This window comes from Erpetoichthys calabaricus, chromosome 3, assembly GCF_900747795.2.
Source record: "Erpetoichthys calabaricus chromosome 3, fErpCal1.3, whole genome shotgun sequence".
Lineage (NCBI taxonomy): Eukaryota > Metazoa > Chordata > Cladistia > Polypteriformes > Polypteridae > Erpetoichthys > Erpetoichthys calabaricus.
Window position 1 is genome coordinate 266,611,507 of NC_041396.2, and position 24,019 is coordinate 266,635,525.

The 24,019-nt window shown below is 40.0% G+C and overlaps 1 protein-coding gene across 2 annotated transcripts in view; it reads right to left on the reverse strand.

Moving 5' to 3' along the window:
* LOC114648898 (sodium/potassium-transporting ATPase subunit beta-2-like) overlaps positions 1-21,943 on the reverse strand; it is a 36,478-nt gene extending 14,535 nt beyond the window's left edge. The window contains exon 1 of one of the 2 annotated variants that reach the window (XM_051924088.1): positions 21,542-21,943. In XM_051924088.1, coding sequence (XP_051780048.1) covers positions 21,542-21,653 — 112 coding nt within the window. In that variant the 5' untranslated portion in view covers positions 21,654-21,943. The remainder of the gene's footprint in view (positions 1-21,541) is intronic. The other variant, XM_028798217.2, reaches the window with a different exon arrangement.
* Between the last annotated feature and the right edge of the window lie 2,076 nt (positions 21,944-24,019).

Sequence of the window (24,019 nt, forward strand, 5' to 3'; positions counted from 1 at the left end):
CAGCCGCTGGTTCAATTCCTGACTATGACCCTGAGCAAGTCACTTAACATCTGGCATAAAGATTTGTATTGCTCCTGTACAGGGGCTCAAATTATATGGTGCCATTCAGCATAACTAAAACCCTGTAGGAAGAAACTGAATTACTGAAAAAAATCAAACATATGGACAAGGAGACAACGTGCAAATTCACAACAGGTTTTCTCTAGTATCACTGTACATTCCCTGAACAATATAGTGCATATAATGGACTGCTGCAATAGCTAAAAGTGAAGTATAATCATATTGTAGATTAACTCAGAGCTATTAGCATACCGTAGCAAGCTTGAAGAACATACATTCCTAGGTTTTTCTATTGGTTCTTATCATTAATAGCACCTTATATATACGGGGGCTCTCCATTAGGTAAGTAGATGACCTTCACTTCTCCAGTCCTAGTACTGTTGGTTTTTGTAAAATATGATGGGAGGATTCAAGGAGGAAGTGGAGTTGCAGAGCATTTCCTGTAGTGCAGGACTGGAGTTAGTCTAAAGGATGCCCTCATGGCAAGAGTAGCAGCGCATCAGCAGTAGTTGCATTGTCTCAACATATATGATGATGTCCAGGAGTTACCTACATAAATATGCCAGTGGGCATTGTGGGACAACACAGTCCAGGTCAGGAGTTTTGAGATTTTTTATGTGGCAGCAGGTAGATATGATAACTCGCCCTTTGTCCCATGCTCCTCAGGGTTTTCCATGGTCCTTTAAGAAAATGTTAAGATCCATTATTAAAGGGATACCTAGGGTCCTGGTTTATTAATTGGGGGCATTCTCTAGACCATTCCTGACCTCAGAATTGATAATTGAGCGTCCTTCAAATGTAGGTTCTAGGGCTTAAAATCCTGCAATAGTCACCAGTATAGTGAACTTTGATTTTAGAGGTTTGGTGTAGACCAGGCATGCGCAACCTTTCCGCTATTGACGGCCGCACTACAGACTTTTTACTTTAATAACGGCCGCCAGTAAGTCCAAGTAAACTTAATAATGTTTTATGATTTATGTAAAAATTTACAGATTACACATTAAAACAAAGTATGATATATCTGACAATATTCAATTTACTGGTCTACATATGTAAAAAAATGTCTACGAAACGTCATATAGGACAAAAAACCTTTACAGCAATTGTTTCAGGAAGTTTGGAAAACATCGCCATTAATGGCTTCCTTGCTCTTGCATGTTTGCAGACAGACTTGCAAAGTCAGGGGACTCGCTGGAGACCATTAGCCGTATTCCAGACTCTAGATTGCTGTCTACCAATCGGGTTCGGTACTTGTTTTTCAGATATTTCATTCTGGAAAACGCTGCTTCGCACATATGATGACCGTTTGCTAATGGCGATAGGCAGTGTATGGACTTAGCCACAAGGCCGTACACTCCCATTTCCTTTTCAGTTCCATATTGGCTAGCCGCTAGTCACGTGACTTCAAATGTACTCCTGGGTGTCAGCCCATTTCAACCGAACTTAATATTCAAGTAAGCAAATCGGCTTGCGGCGTCACCATACCGACCCGGCCGACAAAGATTCCGCGGCGTTGAGACCCCTTACTCGCTGGAGTCCAGAGACCCTACACCTGCACGGCCGCCGTTACGTACACTTTAATATACACGTCCACGGCCGCCAAAGTCCTTGCCCACGGCCGCATGCGGCCGTACGGCCGCAGGTTGCGCACAGCTGGTGTAGACAATAATTTGCATGGGTTGAGTAAGAGAAGCCAGAGGGTACAGAGAAGGTGAAAAGAGAAGGAGAAGATGATGACTTAAAGTGCAGTGGTGCCAGATAAAGACTTGTGTTTAGTTCAGGTCCCTGTTGCTAAAAGTGGTTTGTTTACCCTATGATTTGAGGCCTAGCCTCTATTGCTCTGCACCTTTTTCATCTTTTTTGAATTAAAGCCCTTTCCTTTACTTACTTTGAACTTGTTGGCATTATTTAGGTTCAACTCCAGAATGCTCTTTATGGGCCACAATAAACATTAATGGTCATTCACCTTCAATTCTATTGGCCACAATGTTCATCCTCTGCTGTAGAGTCACTCACAGGAACTTTTCAGGATTTTTTAGAAAATCCAGAACTTTTGTAGTATTCCCACCACAGGAACTCAATGGTACATTTTGTAGCTCCTTTCCCAGGGTGTGTACTTTTTGTTCAATGAGGTACTATCGTGGGTGGGGCTCAGGCAATGACCGGTTGATCAAAAGCACTCATGTCATCTTACAAATCTGTTGGTAGTTTTGACTTATTAGTTATTGAGAGAGTTATTGGTGAAGATTTGAGTGCCACATTTCGCACCACATCACTCTTTCATAACCGCCTCCCTGGTGTGAGGTGCAATGCACTGCATCAAAGCAATTCAATTGGGCTCCGTTTGAAGCAATTAGGTGGGGGTGCCCCCGTGAACTTGTGAAACACATTTCATCACATTACTATTCTTTCCATGTCACATTTTTTGCATAAAGGCTACAGTTCCTGTTGTGTGGTGTGAAGCGCAACACCTAAAACTGGCCCAGGGCCTACATTGCACAGGAACACATAGGTGTCTAAAAACAAAGAACAATTCAATCAAATTTTGCCATCAGTGGCATAGAGTACATCCTGGTAGTCTCTGCATCTCTGTGGCAATTTTGCTCCCAAAACATGTAAATCATTCACGGACAGATAAAGTAGACTTTATGCACCTAATGTATCTGTACTGTACTATAAAATGTACACTAGGCACTTCCTCACATTTAATAGAATATGTTAGGCATGAAAGTAGCTGTGCCAAAACTGTGAGCAACATTTCAAGATGACCAGAGAATTTAGTCCTTTGGGTATATTATTTATAGTATTTAGCCAGCTTGTAGGGGTGGGTATGTGGAAGGACACAAATTGATTAGAGGGGGCAAGAACTCATGATGGACCAGTTTGGAGTCATTAGTTACACTTAGCCTACACGTGTATGTCAACTTCACTTTCCACCCAAGTCCTTAGAACTGCGAGGCAGCAGCAGCACCAACCTCTCACTTTTAGTGTACTTTCTCGTGATTTTCTCTTTTTAATGTAACTGAGTTTAACAAAGATTGCTGAATGCAGAAATCGTCTTCCACAGATTTTGTAAAACTTTCCGTTTTAAAATAAAAACACATTCAAGTAAACAATATGACTTTAATTTTGGTAGCACTGTTTTATAGTGAACTTCAACCCAAAGTACTTTACAGGTACAGTAGAACTATTGCATTTCCATTCCTTTACAACTCACTCTGGGTTGCAGATAAAGTAAAAATTGGCTTTAAACCTGCAGCCTGGAACTTTACAGTTTAGCCACTAAGGGGTGTAACTGAAGGAAAATGAGCCTTTAAAGAAGACACAGAACATAACATTCGCATACGGAATAAGGCAGAAAGTGAATCTGGACTTGGCACCAGTCTTTCACAGAACCCATTAACAAACAGTCATAGAAGGCCACCTAAGACGTGCCAATTAACCTTTGAGATGCAGGTAGAATCCCAAAGCACCAAGAGAAGACCTATGCAGTCCTCAGGAGAATATGCCAACTCATTGCTTTAGTGAGAGGTCAAACAAAACGACACCTTTTATTGGCTAACTAAAAAGGTTACAATCTGCAAGCTTTTGAGGCAACTCAGGCCCCTTCTTCAGGCAAGTTCGAAGTTGCCTCGAAAGCTTGCATATTGTAATCTTTCTAGTTAGCCAATAAAAGTTGTCACTTTGCTTGACTTCTCCCTACATCCATAATGGCTAACATGGTACAACACCCTAGTACTACTTTGCTTGGTATTTTGATTTGACTAATGAGGATATATCTGTCAGGAAAAAAATCAGATGAGCAGACCTGTGCAATAACTGGCTGTGTAGTGATGGCTAATGCCACAGTAGCCTGATAAATGCCCCTTTTCACAAGTTAAAGTAAAGGTTGAATGTTCTTAGTCACCTTATCTTAATAAGAGCCATTTTAAAAGAGTTCTGCTGCAGTAAGATTAACCATTTGACCATTTTATTGTTCATTCTCTCTTCTTAATGAGGCTCAGCCTGAACCACAACGCGATTGACTCCAGAATAACAATGAGCCCGGGATCTGCGTCTGACCCCTGTCCCTAAGGACAGTAAATGCATTTGCATGAATACTGTGCACACACTCGCGTAGCTTTGCCCCCTCACTCACGATGGATGTGAACATCCTGTTCTCCACGCCTTCACAAGCAAGTCCCATTCATTCAAAGCCCCTCATGTTGATACTCACAAGTGGATTTATATAATCTGCCCTATAAAGCTTTTGATGACTTATTGGATCCAAACCAGATGGCAACACTGGCCTCTCCCTCTCTGGGGTCAGCTGTCCATAGTGAGGTGGTCACATTTAACGAGCTGGCCTTTGAATAGGAATACCAAAGGATGCTTGGACACCTCCATCCACAGATTCCTTCTCTGTTGCCTAATCCAAAACAGAATCTCTGGAATGACAAAGAAATGGCCATATTCTACCTTTGACAGCAGAGCACTAACCCAAGTGCCCCGTACACAAATGGACTTGAATAGAAAGGTAGTTCCAAACTGTGCCATTTTATAATGATGGCAGGGGACTTTCACTGGACAAGACAACACTGCCCTGTGTTCAGCAAATACAAGGATGTGGGTTTCAGCAAGTCGCACCAGTGGCATTGTCACTCTGGCCCACACTAAGTACTAAAGCTTTCCTTGCTTCTGACCAAATGTCAGAACAGACATGCTAAAACCTGAGCCCTTATTACACTAATCCTCTTTTCTGTAAACCCCCAGGCTATGTCCACCGAGGAGCACTCATTTAACCCACATTTCTGTGCCGTGTGTGTGTGTGTGTGTGTGCGGGAGGGAGGGAGGGAGTGAGGAAGGGCCTTTAGCACCTCTCCCATAGAAACAGCACTGCAGATTACTAAACGGGCAGGGGGTGGCCGGGGCTGATTGGCACATGCCAGCTTCAGATGCAGTGGAAGGGTATTCTAATTTTTTTTTCCTTCTCTGTGCCCACCCCCATTCCCTCCAGGCTAAAGAATGAGATATATTAATCTGGGATTGAAACACTGGCCAGCCTCCAGTTTCATTACTAAAGGACAAGCAGGCCAACAGAGGAGAGGGGATTAATAAGCATATTCACTTCTATAACAGGTAGGGATCTTAGGGAGATCGGGTGGAGTGAAGAGAAAAGGGAAGCTGCAGCTGTAAGGAAGTGCAGTTATTAAGAGAAAAAGGCAAGGCAAAAAAAAATGACATCACGTTAGCTCCAAGATGGAGTCTCTCCTGAGTTGAGCAGCTGGAGCCAAAATGGCTTCCGTGAAGCTGCAGTCCTGAATCATTTCTCTTCAGGCTGTGACAGCAGTGATAAATTATCCTGGCACTGCTAATGCATTGATGAAACTGTAAGCATTACAAGGTGATTATGAATAAGAAACTAGAAATATCAGCAATCAGGGCAAAGGGGGCAAAGAGTGGACAGGAGACACCACACGATCAGTGTAAGAGTCAAATGGATAACACCACATGCAAAAGGAGACCAAAAAGAAAACATTAATAGCTGTAGAGAAGTACAAGAAGAGACTGAATACCATGAAGAAAAATGAGTACAGCAGGGAGAGGCCTGGAGTAAGATGGACAAAAGTTAATAGCACCACTAGAAGATACTGTTTTACCTGTAAACTAAATATTTCAAGAGTAACAGGGAAAAAATATAAACACCACTATCTGTAATAGCTGGACTCCAGAACACACATACAAGTGTGTGCCACTGCAAATAAAGGGTTGCTGAGAAAACGTAGTAACCATTGACTGTGGTGATTTGACAATGTGAGGTAAGCAGGAAGAAATATGACACCATAATGAAAAATGAATGCTATGAGCATTACTAACCAGAAAAATTAAAAAGACTTTCTAATATTGGAATAAGACATAGGCAGTGTGACATAGCGGTCAATACTGTGTGACCCAGAGCAAGTCACTTTACATGCCTGTGCTACAATTAGAAAAATAAAGAAATGTAACCAATTGCATCTTAAATGTAAGTCACTTTGGATAAAAGTGTTAGCTAAATAATAAATGTAAACACAGAGGAAGGGGTTTTATTACAGTAAAGGCCAAGTCACCTTACACAACTTTTCCAGTGTCTTTCTGTTGTTTCATTGACAAGGGGGAGTCAAGCTAAAGTTACAAAATGGAATGACCCTTAACAAAACTGATCATGTCATTTCTTGATGGAGTCTCCACCCTTCTCAATGCACTTGCGCCACCTGCCTGGAAGTGCCCGGATTCCAGCAGAATAAAAGTTTTCATCTTGTCCTCGCAACCACTCTTGCACCGCTTTCTTCATGTCGTCATCTGTCTTGAAACGACGACCACCCAGATGTTTTTTTAGTGGTCCAAAAAGGTGGAAATCACACGGTGCCAAATCTGGCGAATAAGGAGGATGTGGCAATACCTCAAACTTCAGTTTCTCCAGACAGGCCTTGGTGTTCTTAGCAGTGTGTGGGCGGGTGGGCAGCAAAAGGACTCCTTGAGACAGCAGTCCCCGCCACTTGGATCGAATAGCAGGCTTCACATCGGTGTCCAGCAAGTCAGAGTAACTTGCACTAGTGACTGTAGTACCCCTCGGCATGTAGTGTTCGACAGTAACTCGGGTGCACGAGTGGTTGTGAGGGCAACACAAAATCTTTTATTCTGATGGAATTCAAGCACTTGCAGGCAGGTGGCGCAAGTGCATTGAGAAGAGTGGAGACTCCATCAAGAAATGACATGATCAGTTTCGTTAAGGGTCATTCCATTTTTTAATAAACCCCATTTTCTAACTTTAGCTTCACTCCCCCTCATATATATTCTTACACAGTGGTCCCATACTGGCCAGATGTGAAGACTGACATACCCAGTGCCTCAGTCTAACAAGTCTGTGACTTGTCTCAACAAAAATCAAACCTTTTAAGTCATAGGGGTGGACTCTGTGTACACGAGTGTTGACGGCCAATGAGCGCACACCTGGAAGTACAAGGTGTATAATTCAGCTTTGAGAAATAAGGACCTAACAAACAGAAAAGAGGTTCATCTGTATGATGTTTCATGTTTTACATACCATAACAGAATGGGAAAAAAGACAAAGAAAGGGAAGAGACTGAGGCTGAACTCGCTGTGCATGTAAAGCCTTCACATGAGCACCAGCTCATGAACGGGCAGCGCGTTATCTGCAGTCACAAAAAAGGGCAAGCTCGTGAAATTTTGGAAATGTTAAACTTGTCTGAAAGTCACTTTTAGAATATTTCCAATTTGCTATAACCAGCAACATTCTAAATGTGTAAACTGTCATCCTCAGGCGAAAAGCATCAGTAACTCAGTCATCAAGTCTGATATCCCCTTCTACTAGAAGTTATGTAATGTGACGTCAGCTTAAGATAAAAACAAATAGGAAATATGATATGTGTGATAATCAGTGTCTAGCAGATACACCTTAATATGTACAAGAGGTATAAAACTGAACACCACGACCTGCAACAACATTTTACAAACACCAGTACCTGCCATAACTACTGAAGGTAAAGGAGCTGTATTATAAGTAAGAGATTGAAAGAAAGCAGTAGGAACAACCAAAATAGTTTTAAGTGGACAGTCAACAGCTTTAGAGTAAGTGGCAGGAAGATGAGCCCAGCAACCACTGCAAGTAGAAGCTTCACCAGTAAGAAGTAGAAAGGACCACATTCAGCGATAAGAGAGACATCCTTAACAATATAGTAAGTACACTTTCCACAACTACAGCAACTGGAAAGTGAAAGACATTGAGATAGAGATCACTCCGTGTATCGACGACTACTGCAAGGAAGGGCTGCATATCATGAGTAAAGATAAACAACACAACTAGCAAGAACCAATTTAAAATGAGATTTTTTTAATATGAGAGTAAGACGTTTCAAGGGTGTGGTAATACTTAGCAGGACTAAGCAAAAGGAAATCACGAGAGAGATCGAAAAAGACATCAGGGAGATTTACGTATCTATCTGATTTTTTTCTAAAGCTTCAAAGTTTTCAACCCAGAGGAAGATCTATGAACCCCCATATAAGTCTACCTACCTCTCTGTCCTCTGCCAATTCACTCTCCTTTAAAAAAAGGGTGCCACCAGGATCTAGCAACTTGATTGTTTGGTGACTACAAATGAATACCTTCTCATTTTAGACCGTGCCTTTGTGGTCTGAGGGCACCTTTCATACAGCAATATTAAGCAAGTTTTTCCACCTCTGACTTTAACCATTTTTATTATTTTATTTGGGTTAATTTTACAGAAAACTAAGAATGGGCCACAAACAGTTACATTCAATTTAAAACTAAAGAGTTCACAGCATGAATATAAAAGTCAGGAACATCAGGCAGCAGCAGTCACAGCAAGTAGAAGCTCTGTTGGCTAAGACAAAGAGGTACATCAGAAACAGGCACATGAACCTCTACATCAACTAAGCAAAATACCACTACCAGGAAATAATCAATGACGCTTCATATGTTAAGTGGAACAAGTTGAACAATGGACGTTAGCACCCGCTAAAGTAGCTTGTTGAAAGGAGGAGAGTAAGGAGAAAAATGAATGCCAGCATAAGGACAGGCTTAGATCACAAAAGAGATGGCAGAAGATTGGTGACTAACACCACTGCTATGGATAACTGCTCAGTGTCGTGAGTAAGAGCATAGAAAGATAACCATGTATGTAAAAAGACTATAGTAACAGAGTAAGAAGCAGAGAAGAGAACATCACTAGCAAAAAGAATCCCTTTAAAAGCAGATTCAACATAATGAGCAAAAATGTAGAAAGATGACCACTATTAGCAGCAGCTACATTAAGCAGTGTGTCTGCAGGAAGTAGTACCATTAATGTCCCTTCTGTAGTAGCTGTTTTAAGTAAAGAATGATAAACACCGATGCCAGTGACTACTATCTTGATTTGATGCTCCAAGCCAAAAGTACAAGATTAAAAAAATAGGACAAGTAGGAGTCAATTTAAATACAGGGTCCATATAATGAATAAAAGACAGGAAGGTGCCCAGGCCACTTTTAGTAAAGGTTTTGTAGTAGGAAGTAGAAAGAGAAATTAAACTAACACTAATAATGTACCAAAATGTAAAATAAACTTTTTCAAACCAGTTTAATCTAATACAGGGTGCCTATCCCAGCAACACCTGAGTGCACAGCAGAAACCAGCTCTAGATAGGTTGCCCAGTCCATTATAGAACTACCAGTAATTACCATTGAAAACTCCATAGTCCATCTTTCCATTTCTTTAGAAACTTCAGGGTTGTAGGAAGACTCCAAATCACGAAGGAAAAAAACAGTACAGGCAAGGAAGCAAGTACGGCATTGTTTCTTGGAGTGTGATAACCTGGTTTCTACAGCTATTGGTTTTTTGCTCCTCTAGTTAAGAATTTTAACTCACTGCTGTATAAAATTTCTAAACAGTTTCTTCTTACACCATTAGGAAAGATGAGCTCCACCTTGTGTTAAGCTCCATTGCTTCAATTATGTATACTCACCCTACCGTTCAGCTAGCAGTTAGCATCAAGCCATCTCTGAAGCATATAGCTTCTGTTGGAGAGGGTGACAAGATGAGGCTTTTCATTCCAGCTCATTCATAGGTTAAAACTCCACACATTCAGAACAATCACTTTAAAGTGAACAAGTCTGAATTTTCTGAAATGCTCGACAAGGTCCATCACTTTTCCCCAATCAGCCATTCAAGGTGTTGTCCAGAAACGCTGTTGCCTAATATTTTCACAGTAATGGCAGTCCATGCCTAAAGCACGTAGTTAAACTCTTAGATGAGTTCAAACTTTGGGTTAGCTCAAGACACATTAGAAGTCCCATGTACTACTGCAACTCTGATAGAAGCAACACCTACGTGATGTTGCCAACTCATCCAGAAAACCTCTATCCATAATCGATATCACACTCCACTCACAATACTCTTCTAGTTGGCTTTCTCCACTGGCTCCTGAATGATGGCTCCCCATCATTCCTATCTCTGATTTCTACATGTGTCCCTCCAGGAAGCCTCCTTTCTGCTTGAACCTTCCCATTATCTTTTCCTTCTCTCACCAGGCTAACTCTAAATGTACACGATTTTCCACTTTTTGCTTCCAAGATGGGAACGGAGACTCTCCTGACCACCCCAAGTGCTCCCAGACAACTCTTGAAACACACATACACCATCCTGCAACATCTCAAGATAGCTTAGACTTTCTCCCCTTCTGCTCTCTGCTGGAAACTTCAGCTGTACTAAGTCATTCAAGCATAATTTAAGGGCACATGCGTTATGATGCCGTTTAATCAAAACATCAACAGGAATCAACTGGAGCAGCTAGCTTCTAGTGCTCTGCTTTAAGATTATATTCACTTTTGCATACTAACTGAAATATATTCCATGTTTTCTGGCATTAATTAAATATTAAGAAGAATAAGAATAGGAAATCAGAGGAGTAGCCCAGTGGTTATTGTTGCTACCTCATACATCTAGCAGTCTGCACTTGAGTTGAGTTGCTTTCCATCAGGTACTACAGTTTTCCATCTACATCCAGAAGACATGTGGGCAAGATTAACAGGTGGAGGTGTACACTGTGCTTTGCTGCTGCCACATCAAGAGTTGCTTCCTGACTTTCTTCTAACGCCACTAGGATAGGCCTCCTGTGATCCTGAACTGGATTAAGTAAATTATGTATACTTAGAAAAGATGGTCACATTACTGACAAGTTAAATATATATTATATTTTATGCCATAATCCTTTGAATTGTGTGTTTTCATCAATAGGGCTCACCCTTTAGTGTAGTTAAAAGTTTGATTGATGATAGATAACATTTTAACTGAAGTTGATCTAGTAGACCATTAGTCTTTTATTTTATAGTTTCAATTGCTATCACGATTCCACTTAGCTGCAGAGCTTTAAGAATAACAAAATACAGCCGACAGATTCCCGGGAGCGGTAGTGGATGTGGGGGTGGGGAGAGACGCACACTTTTTGATGGATGACAAAGCTAAGGGAACGTGCCTTATCTCAGGAGTAAAGCTATCCAATGCTGTGGGGTCGTCAAATGAGGCCAACCCATCCTCTGATGTAACATCATAAAAAATAAAAAGTACTGTGAGCAGGTCTTGATCATTTGCAAAAAAAAAAAAAAAGTGTTATTTCCTCTTTTTTTGTCAAGATAATGAAAATGCAGGTGTGCACAGTGAAAACTGTGTAAGGGGATTATATAAAATTTAAGCCTGATGGATTCTGACAGTGAATGGCATGGCGACCAATCAGTTAGCCATGTTGCATTAAAGCTCCAAGGGCTACAGCGACCAATCAGTTAGCCATGTTGCATTAAAGCTCCAAGGGCTACAACTACTGGCTGGGTCACCGCTGGTCTGTGCAGGGTGTCTCTGGGTATTCCACTATCCTCTCACACCCTAAACACATTAACTGGTGATCCTGCACACAAATGAGTTTGACTGGCTGACAATAAACAGCATGCCCAGGGTTGGCTCCTACATTGCCCCTGATAATGCTAGGATAGACTCCAACTCTCCTAAAGCTGCTCTTATGTTCTATCGAAAGGTATCACAGTCTCCTTAAGACAAAAGTTGAGGTTCTCTACAGGCTCCTTTTAATGGAGAAGTTGAACAGCCTTGTATTCTCTGCCCCGCTGCGCTCTTAATCATATTCACTTGGCAAGTGTAAAAGCTTAAAAAGCAAAGACCCCTGCAGCCAATTTAAGCTTCAGAAAAAAAAAAAGTAAAAAGAAAGAAAAATGTATTTTTTTTTAAATCCTAAGCAGCTAAGCCTGCTGTTGCCCCAAATGAGTGAGGCAGGTTTATTAATTCCATCTAAAGAAATACTGCAGTCTCATTAGGTCTGCAAAATCAAAACAAAGTTTGTATATAACAACAGAAAAAAGTCACGTACATACTGTATATGATGGATGTTCATTTATAAAAGCAATGAGACACCACAGGGCATTGTGCCCAGATAACCTTACACACCAGTAGCAAATCCCAAGGGTAAGAGCGGAGTGTCAACAAACAGTCTTACAGGATTAAAGTCACCTATGAATACAAATTAACTACTTTTTAATTATCCAACCCTTCTTCTTTATTGTATTCCAAGACTAGAGTCCATGATCATGAAGATCTGCACCAGGAGGCATCCTTCTGATTATAGACTATGCAAATATACTTACATTCATATATACAGTGTCCTCCATAACGCTCGGGACAAAGACATATTTCTTCTTGATTTATCCCTCTACTCCACAATATAAAATTAAAAATAAAATAATTCAGACGTGATTAAAGTGCACATTGCAGACTTTCATTTAGGGGTATTTGCATACTTTTCAGACACATATGGTAGAAATGACAACACTTTTGAGCAAAGGAAAAATGTGTCATTGACCCAAACATTATGGAGGGCACAGTAAATATTTATTCTCAAACCTGGTTAATCCAATTTCCGAGTTAAGGGTGGCCAAAGCCTATGCCAACAGCTTTGATCACAAGCAGGGAAACGATCCTTCACATATCACATATACACCCACAATGTGCCAATTAAGAAATGTCAACCACAAGAACAAGAATGTCTCTGGGAGATGTGAGTGGAACAAACAAAGCAGCCAGATAAAAATCAATAAAGATAAGAGAAGAACAAGAAGACTCCATACAGACAATGATCCTTGTGGGGGAGATGTTCACGAGATTGACCACTGAATCACTGGGGCCTGGTGGTGAAAAGGGACCTAAACCTTTATACAAGGCTTTAGAGTAATAGTTTGTATTGCCATCTTCACCTTCAGATCACAGGCATGAGTATAAGAAGCTGAAATGTAGGGTGGTGGGGTTACTATGCCAGTTTAGATGGTGAGGGGTTAAGAAGGTCTCTCCAAAGTGAGTTTTGCAAGCTATGCCCTCCAAAAGAAAACCCAAGGGCAGATTAAGACCCTGATGTAAAGATTATACTGTATCTCTCAACTGGCCTGGGACCATCTGAAAGGTGCTTAGGAGAAGCAGGAGGAAGCTGCATGGGGTTGTATGGTCCCAATAGGTCAGAGTCCTTAAAATGTTATTACTACCGCCATCAGGATAAGCAGAGTGCAAACAGGGTTCTTTTATGAAAAATAATACGACACATTTCAGCTGTGATATAATTTATCCACTTTAATAAATGGATAGGTGTTTGTGAGTCTGTTTTTATGTCCATCCTGTTACTAGGTCTCTGTCATTCCAACAGATAGTGATTTGGAACAATAAAACACATTTCATTTGTCATTCCAACAGATGGCACATCACAAAAATTACCACTGTTTTACAAATCCCACACCAAAGCGCGTATAACTGAGACATACGTATTGCATGGTGCACTGCAAACATTAACACTGAGGTCTGTGTCGATAACTTAAGACTTCAACCCATCTTAGATGGGCAACGCAGCGAGTTATATTAAAATCGAGAAGTTGTTTGGACAATTACATGAACGTTCCCTGTTGTTGTCTGCTCCTTTGACCTTGTCAAATTGAACATTTCATTTATTGCTTGCCTTAGCTCTCCAGATGTTGAAGGCTTTCTTCCACACATTTTATCTTTCAGGTAATCCAACAAGAAAACATCTACCTGTATTCATTTCTTGAGACATCCTGTGTTTGTATGGGAAATGTGACATGCCATTAACAGATAAATATTGGGAAGTCTAATATATAATTCCAGTTCCTGATTTGAATCCACCAAGCACTGTGGCTGTATGCTGTGCATCGTTTTGTATGTTTGTAAGGGTATTGTTTCTCTATTCCTGTATAATCTGAAACAGAATTTTGGAGAACCAGAACCAGCAAGGCTAGCAGAGCAGGTCATGGATCCAACCCCATGTTCAAGGAGTTGAGAATTAGTAGAGCTAATCAATGCATCACCACCTTGCCTGTTCTGTTCATAACTGTATACTGTATAGGTATATGCGTGTGTATGTATATACTGTATAACCATAAAAGTGAACAGACACCCATAAATGGAATTAACTAATACCCTAGTTTTAAATCAGCTTTCTACTAGGGGCTTTACAAATGTCTACATATGTTGTACAGTCTGACTAGCTAGGTGACTTGTTTAGAACATAACTCTGTAGTAGTAATAACTGAACCAGCAGTCTTATGGCTTACAGTCCTTTTCCTTAGCCGCTGGGCCAAGCAATCTTCTTGCTGCTTATATATTAATGTCTGAGGTATACTTTTTGGCATTTTTCTTTTCAAATGATTTTATGCAAAAATTTTATTATTTTACAAGCTAAACGCTTTCCTTCAACAAAAACAATAAAGTCTAAAGGAAAGCTGCCACAAGTTAAGTATGAGAACATCATTTGTGCCACTTACTGTTGCTACAATGTACCCATTAAATCTTTCTTTCATTCCACAGCACTCTCGGCCTGCATATTAACAAAACAAGTTTTATTTTATGAAACTAACAAATGCCCAAGAACACAACCCGCAGGCACAATGTTCCTATTAGAACATGAGTGGTAGAACAGGTTTACTTAAGTCGCAGGACACACACTGCACGCTATTGGAGCCTGTGGGACACCTGGTGTACTGAGGTTTGCTTCAGTCACCCTGACTCCCATCTGGGCATCCCTGACCATTTTTGGGCTGCAGACATCTGACAATTCCCACACCCTGTAAAAAGCACCATTATTGCACTGAAATGGCACATATGGCAACTGAGCCAGAGATGAACTTGCTATGGAACTCATTGCAGGCCAGTGTTGTCAACATCCAGTGTCCTATGGCGATATTGCAGGACATTTAGGTTGGCATACTTGATGTGTTTAATCATTGTACAATATAGAATTTCTATATGCGACAGTATTTTTGCCCAGTCTAGATTCAATAAGTGGTGGAACACAACAAGCCCATTCAGGTATCAGTTATGTAAATGCTAATCTGTGCTCCTCTGCCGAGTGTGAACACATCTGCCTTATTAGTTGACTACCAAAGCTAACAGTTCCATTTTTTTCAGATACATTTGCTCTTCCGCACTTCGACATGTCATCATATTACCTTCCAGGTCACTGCTAGCTTTTCTCCTCTAGATGGCAATGTGTTTACTTTTCAGGTTCAGCAAGAATTTGCATTGTCAACGTCAATCAGAGAGAGCAAAGTTGTATGTAAAATCTTTTTCGGAGACTTAGTCATCATCCAGCCTGCTCCCGTTTTATTCTTTTCAGGTATATCATTGGACCTTCATAATGGTATTCATTTCCCTCCCTCCCAAGCACTGAATGTCAGCTCCGCCTTCTTGCATCAGTGGCCTCCTGTCACATTGATGGATGGCTTTTGAATTACTCTTTACTTTGGCAGCAGTCTGCAGATATAGGGAGAAAAGCCAGGAGACACTGAAGTTTGCATTGCTAGTCACCACAAAAGACCAGCTCAGAATCCATAGCCTGGGGTGGAGGTGGGAGGAGATATAGCCAGCAGGCTTAAAGAACAGGAACAACCTGCTGGAAGGAGCTGGTTTCAGCTGCACTGACCTGGTGCAACACCATTTTTAAAAGCCTCAAATCCAGATTCAACCAACTCAGGGTGGTTTTGTAAAAGACAGATGATCAAGTTCATCAACACAAAGGATGAAACTCTAGACGAGCAATCTCAAGAATTCTCAACAAACTCGAATTTCCTTTACTGGAAAATGATAGCTTCTACACGCCAGGAGTTTTTTTGATACTCATTTACCTTTTTTGTTGATTTTGTTAACCTATTGTTAGTTGTTTTTTTTCTTTCTTATGAACCTAGCAATCTATATACCTTGAGAACAATGGACACCACAGAGGCCAACACCATTAATGCCATGTCTTCTTCTGTATAGCTTTGTGACTAAAAATAATGGATTGTCGATGTTCATCCCCAGATTAAAATAAGCTAATCAAACTGAGGTAACCAGGCACTACATCCATTATGACAATGTTACTGTGTAGGAAACAGTGGCTCTGTTCTGGAATTATCCTGTGCAGCATTGCTTTATAGAGTCATTTTCTCCACAAAATGTTACATTTTGCTTATGTAAGAATAAAAAAATGGCGAGTGGGCACCATACTAGTAGAGCCAACTGACTGACAGCTGCAACTTCCACCTCCACCCATAAGAGTGCAGGTCTATCTCCACCATGTGCCTGATGCACCCACATAACCAACATTCAGTTATTCTGTTGCACCATTCGTGGGTGGCACTTTATGGTGCTGTTTACCATTTAGACTACTTAGACATATTAATAACACACCTGATGGCTATTGTCCTTTGATGGCCTGGTGACCTGTACAGGATTTGTGTCCAGTTCTTCCAGCCCCCTTGTGAAACGGACTTGATTAAATGGACTTGAACAAAGATGGATGCTGGTTTTTCAGAGCACATTGGCAAACAGCATAGTTCCATTGAAAACTCTTGTACCCAAAATGCATTGCTCCGAATCAGCTTCAGTTGTTTACTGAACATTCCTCAAAGGAATTTACAAAGAATTCAGTCTTCACTTTATATCATGTTTTCAAGAACTTACAAGGAACTGAATCGTATCTATGCATGGAAAGACAGTTTTGATTGTTCTCTACACAGCTGGAATGGATACATGCAGGGCCAGTAACAGCATGAAAAGCATTTTGATCCACTTTTGAAAGATATCTCAGTTACACTGCTACAGTGCTATGAAACCTTGAAATTATGGCATAAAAGGTAATACTAATACATTTTACTCATATAATGCTGGTAGAACACCAACTTGCTAAGTACAGTGCACCTGCGTCAGTTTGCTACTTCTCATGTTTTGCCACTTTGTGCACCTCTGCAATGCCAGTCTGTTACTTACACTGATTAGAATGCCCTACCTGGTAGTTTATTGGGCACTTCAAAAAGGCAAATCCTAGACATGGTAAAGCAGAAGCATTGGTGTTTTATAATACAAGTTTTCATTGCAATATTATATGTAAGACTTGAGATGTAAAGAGGCCTCATCCTGTCAGAAGATGCTACTCCTTTAAATTATATGTATCTGCTTTAGGTTTTCAGTTCTAACCTTGAATTGTTAGGGCGCACCTCTGTGCAATTTAAATAACACAAATCTGTTCACTTTACCCTACCATTTAATAAAAAATAGAGTTTATTACTCCCACCCAGATATATGCATTCTGCTCTGCTCATTCAGTTGGAAAATAGTTTATAGAACTTATTGACATGTTGTGCAGATCCTTACAGTATACTACCAGGGCCAATTTGGAAATAAATCCAACACTTTTCCTTTACAATATTTTCTACTTTTAGAAGACTAACCTGCATATACTATTACTAGTAGAAAGGACTTTTTTTAGTATATAGTATATAACACAGTAATAAGCAGTCTAGTGTAAAGAATAATTACCTGCATGAACAAACATCAGAAACATAATACAACAATAACTTACAAATATTTCAAAACAATGAAAATTCCAGAGCCCAAATTAAGTACAACTACAGTATATAGTGATGTAACATGCACATTGGGACTTGAATGATGATAACACAATGTCAAATGGTAATAGTAACAGGTACATCATGAAGAACCTCCTGAAATAGGTCAGAGTGGATTCATATTTCAAACTATAAGACTACATGACACCATCTAATAGCATAAGAAATGATGTACAATGGCATCTAGTGTCAAAGAAAGGCCATGTGTTAATTTTCATTCTGTTCACTAGACCAGCATGTTAATGAAGTCAGTTTATATCACATTTATCAGTCATTTCTTGTCTGTCTGCCTATACTGCCAAATAGCCAGTGTTAAATTTACATCTGAAGAATATATATAGAGAGAGAGGGAGGAGAGAGATTTTACATACACACTTTTTCAAAGGGTACTTTACCATAACAGGGAAGACATGTAGCATAGTGGTTTAGGCTTTAAACTTCAAACCCTGAGGTTGTGGGTTAAAATCCTGCCATTGACACTGTGAGACCTTGAGCAGGTGCACTTCAACTGCCTTTGCTCCAATTGGAAATACTAAAGAAACTGTAAGTCGTCATGGATCCAACCAATAGTCAAATAAATAAAATAAACAATTAAACTTAATTTAACACAGGCAATTTTGCAATCTATCTATCTATCTATCTATCTATCTATCTATCTATCTATCTATCTATCTATCTATCTATCTATCTATCTATCTATCTATCTATCTATCTATCTATCTATCTATCAGATAGCCATTTGACATGACACTCATCTCATAGAGAAAAGCAAAGTTTGCAAAGTTGTGACTCCTCTTTGGCCAGACTAAGATCGGGATTCCAAACAATGTGATACAAAAACGTAACCTCCACATTATCCACATACTATTATTTTACATGTATTTTGGACTGTGGCATCTGACAAGTGCAACCTAGCTGAAAAAAGAATGTCTTAGGAAGCATCAATAGAACTCTTTCGTTTTGAAAATACAATTACACAAACGAATCGAGAGCAAATGACCTAAACAAATAAATAAATAAGACAGTGGGCCAGTGTAGTCTGTTACATCATTAACTGAGCTATAAATGAGATCACCAGCGTAATGTTCGTGTTCAATTATAAAGAGAAACGCCGTTAGCCAATCACAACGTTCATGGATCATGTGATTTAGCTTCACAAACTTCACAGCTCCAAAGTGATTAGATATATTATATTACATAAGATAGACCTATATTATCTTTTTCCATCTTATTTTCTTTGGTGAATTCTATTCATTTATATGGTATTCCTACTTTGTGTGATTTTCATCAATGACTGCTGCGAATTTTTTAATAACATTTGCTTCATGAAGTGTGTGTTTTTGGCGGACTACACTAAAAGCAAATGCAATCGAAAAAAGTTGTCCCAGTCAGAAACCCTGGTCGAGGTGGTCGGGTAAAGACATATAGACAGCGTTTCTTGCCACATTCCCAAGAATTCCTGTTGGAATTCGCTCTAGTCCGGTCTCCTGGGGCCCATATGGCATAGTGAACACTTTCAGACTGATGTACATTTAGATTTGCTTATTCTACCGTGTATTCGCCTTGCAAAAGGTTTGTCATTTTTTTCACCCCAGTTACTGTATCATTTTTGCCTTCTTAAGAAGCCGCACTGTATATGCCGCAGCCCAGGCGCAAACCATTTCTGTTTTGTTGTATATCGGGAAAGAGGTACATTACATAATTCTGTCTATTCATCTCTTGGCCATATAAAATCATACGGAATAAAAACGTTAACGCTACTGAAAATAACTAGGTCTTCCCGTTATCTTCTCTGTGGCGGTCTAATATCTTGGTGAGGCGAGGATATTTGCTCAGCTCCGTTAAAACTGAACTAAACCGATCCTAAATGGAGTTTCCAGATTCTTATTATACGTAGTATTAATTAACATTAGCTTTATCCAAGCGTTCACATTTATAAGAAAGCTATGTTCAAATGCTGTAATTGGCACCGTTTTGGTGCATCGCAACGACAGAGCCCAGCCCCCACTGCACCCCACCCCCTTTCCCCTCAGTGCGATCCGCATTGCCTGGTGAGAAATGCATTAATAAATAATACAAATTAAAAGGAAAACATGGTGGCGAAGACTTATGTACATTCAGGAGATATATAAAATAGAAATGAAAAGTAAAAAGGGGAGATGTATATTTAGTGGTATAAACGTGATACACACACACACACACACACACACACGCACACACACACACGCGCACACACACATATAAAACAGTTCTCGAAACAGGTGACAATAGTAAAAAGTGACACTACGTAGGTCTGTGGCAGTTTAGCACACCTGTCCAGTTACCCCCAGAGTTGCGCATCTGCAGATTGCCGAAGGGGTGGGGGGATTGGAGGCTCTGCCAGAAAAGCATAAACCTTTCAAATAACTTATTGCACGTCACGATTATGTAATGTGCCGGCTGGGAAGGCTATTTAGCTTAGAGTTTTCATCACATAAACCGCCAGCAACCCCCACTCCACACCCCCCGCACATCTCCAGTGCGGTACCGAATCACTGGTACTTAACGTCCATGTTACTGAACACTTAAAGAAGCAAAGAAGAACAAAATAATAAAGCCTTCTTAATGGGGGTGAACTGATATTTTAAGGTTTCAAACAGATGGAAGATTAAATCGTGGGCATCTGTATAAATAGCTGGATGCTGTATGACGGATTTAACCTTGGAAGGTAAAGCCGGTTGATTCATAGTGAGTAGAGTGGACGAACACCTGGAGATTGGTCAAAAAGTTCGATTACCATTTTGATTTGTTTGATGCTCCTCACAGTACATCTCATTTTGCATTTAATTGGAAAAAGTGACTGTGGAAACTGAATGGACGCGAGGGCTCTGTAATCTTGCAGATAACCGAAGTAGCGTCTATACCAGAACTGTATTTCAATTCGACTGCACATTTCTTGTAACTTCATAGTGAATATCGATGAACATGGGAGTCACTGAGGTACAGTATATTAAGCTGAGCCTGAGGAGACTGCACAAAAGGAAGTGTGCGGCAATTATAAATATGCAAATTACCCTGACTGCTGAAGCCGAGCTCCATGTAGATTAAAGGTTATTGCTGCTGTTTTTTCCACCGAGGAGGGCAGTTATATAAAATATGACAGAAATTACAAACATTTCCATCCATCAAATTTCTCCATAATATTCGCTTTTACAGCGCCTTAAATATGTTAACCCGTTTATTACAGCGAAACGAAAGGTTTATTTCACAGAGGCAAAAAAGTGACCCAAGATGCGGGATGGCGATACCGGCAATGGAGGTATAATCCCCTTTGACTGCTGAGGTATCCGCCAAGTCATTGGTGAACTGAGAGCCGATTAGGAAAATGAAGGCAACACGTGAGAATCCAGGCTTCTTGAGTCCACTCTGGGGATTAAAAACCAATGTCATCCCGAGAAGATGTTTCAATCAGATGGGACTAACTGTTCACCGCGTTAATTGTGAGCTCCTTGATTTTTCATTGTGTAGTTATTAACTCTTTCTTTGACGCAAACGCACGCACACACACACACGCACACACATACATACACACTTACACCTACACAATACACCCCCCTTCAAACCACCACCATCTCCATTTCTTGCAGTGGAGTGCAAAAGCTGCGCTGGTATCAGCATTAAAAATGGTGCAGCCATTCTAATCGATTAAAGCTCAGAAACTGCCATACAGAAATAATGGCACTATAAAATCCATCATCAATATTTTACTTTCAGGCACAAGTCACTGTTTTGAGTATCAGTTAAGCATCGCGTACACAAATTAAATAAAAAAATACAATCTGGATGGATTATTTCTTCCTCCTTCGAAGGATTAAAACAGCATATCAAATTCCATATTTTTTATTACGAACTTTATCTCTCAGTATGAATAACATCATTTATTAACACAGAATAGAACAAGTATCAGTCTTAACCTGCAAACCTATCGTTACATATAGATTTAATGTAAATATGCATACTAACCCCAGCTAGTTGCCGTCCTGCCCATGAATTCATGGGTGGTAGGATTCCACATAAATGCTTTCCATTCGTCCATAATCTGGCTGCAAGATTTCTTCTCCTTGACGCCTGACATTTTGCTTTATATGGATATGGAGACGTTCGACCGTGGAAAAGCTGTGTTTAAAATTACAGGTGCTGAAAATGACGGGAGGTTTTGATGTGGAAGAATTCTTTCTATGAATATAATTTGGCAGGTCTAATGTTAAATTTGAGAAAATTTGGAACACCTCTCCTTATGCTGATCGTCCCCTCTTACGATTCGGCAGCTGCTCGGGGCGCCGGCTGCGGCTCTGCGGTGCTCCCGGCACGGAGAGGTGCGCACCCAGGTTGGTCGGTGGAAGAGATGAATGATGCCGCAGCGCCGCTCGATTCGCTATTTAAAGGTAAAGCTCGCTGCAGATGCCCACTTCAAGCCCCGCCCTGTCTCCGCCTTTCCTCTGTCATCCGGCCCCGTTTCTTTAATTGACGGAGGTAGCCGTCTGCACAAGCCTATCACATTAAAGAGACGTGGACTCTCCCCGAAGCCACAGGATGTCCAATGAAGAAGTCCAATCGAAATTCCCCATAGAGACTGGGAACCCTGGTGCCCAGCGGGAAATCCAATAGGATTCCTATATGGACGCTGCCTTATTCGAAGAAATAATTAATCCTTTCCTTTTTAAATTCCCCTCTTGAATAGAGCAAGCAGATATCTTTTTTGGCCAATTAAAAGCAAGCAAGTTGGACGTTGTGGAAAAATTATATATATATTTAATATATTCTTATATTATATATATTGTATATATATTTATATATTTATTTTTTTCAGCGCTTTTTTTATTAAAAAATTGGTTCTTCTATATCAGTCCATTCGTTGAACTATTAAGATGCTTTCACTTTAGTTGGTTGTATTGTAATTTTGGCAAAATACCTAAATATGTGTTTTATATAGTACCTTTAAAAATTAATCACAGTGACACTGAATCTTTCAATTAATCTGTTTATCAACTCAAGGAAGTTGTGATGTGCTAGAACCATTCCTAGTGCCCTCATTCAAAATCCTGGATGGGCCAACAGTTCATCCTCGGGTACACTCACAGCCACATCCGCATTCCTTCCTGGGCCATTTTTAATTTGTCAGCTGACTTAACAGCATTTTGTTAGAAATCATAGGATAAAACTGGAGTCTGAGGAGTAAACACCAGGAGAACACATACATTTTACATAGATGGCACCCCATATAGGAACAGAACTAGTGCTTTGAGCTAATAATGGTAGTATACCACTTATCAATCAATCTGCAATTTATATAGTGCCTTTGACAAATCAGACCATTATGAGGTGCTCTACAAAGAACATAAGTCTATAGTTGCAAGCAGCAAGATAACAAAATACAACACTAGATCAGTAGAACACACAATAAATCCCTGGAAATGTCCTATAAAAGTCAAAATGCAAACCAGATATAGAGTGACAATAACTGATTATCATCAGCATAGTGCTGTCAGAATCTGAGCAGTAAAAGACAGTCCATTAGAAATTAACACAGGGACAACAGGTTCAAAAGGAAGCATTAAAAAAGTGAACTTAGTGGATAGGACGAGGTATCTAATCTTTGTTGAATAAGAAATAGTACTATATACCTTACTGATATGTGCTGTATTCAAATGTAATGCAATCCATGAAAACAATAATATCAAAACGTAAACATCAGCAATGATTGAAGCAGATATCAGAAGAAAGAAAAAGTTCAGAGAGTGTGAGTCACAAAACTAAATGAGAATTTCTAGCATAATGATGGCTCAGAATATCACAAATACTATCAGTCTGATACGGGGTGAGCAGATAATCTGATAGAAACATTTGGACATTGCGTTCCACAGCATATTCAGTTATCATCATAATTAAATACCACACTAAAAAAGTAAATGAGGATAAATCTAAAAATAAAAACTAAATGAGATTTTGCATAGTGAATATCACAGCTATCAATTTATTACATGATGAGCAGACAACCTAACAGATACATTTGAACTTTGGGTTTCAAAGCCTTATCAGGTATCGTTAAAATTCAATACCTCACAGGAACCCAGTTTAGCAGATCCAGGTAAAGGTTGATGAGCACAGTATGCTATTTGGATGTTCCTGAATGAGCTTCCAGAAGATATGTACTTACATAAGGGTGAGATGTTCTTGTTGCAGCAAGGAGGCTTCACATTGTGGAAATAAATATAGTGTAAAAATCTATTATGGTTAAGTTTTTGTGCTCACACATTTTCCCTGACAATGAAAATTATTTCTTCTCATCACTTTTGATTCACCTTGTTTCAAAGTTTGCAAGATGCCATAAGGTTAGCTGATTTATCAACCTGGACTTACATTGATTTGAATAGAAAGAAGTCCGCTGGGAAGCTAACCGGCTATGGCTAAGTACATTGCATGAACTGAGGAGCATTTGGA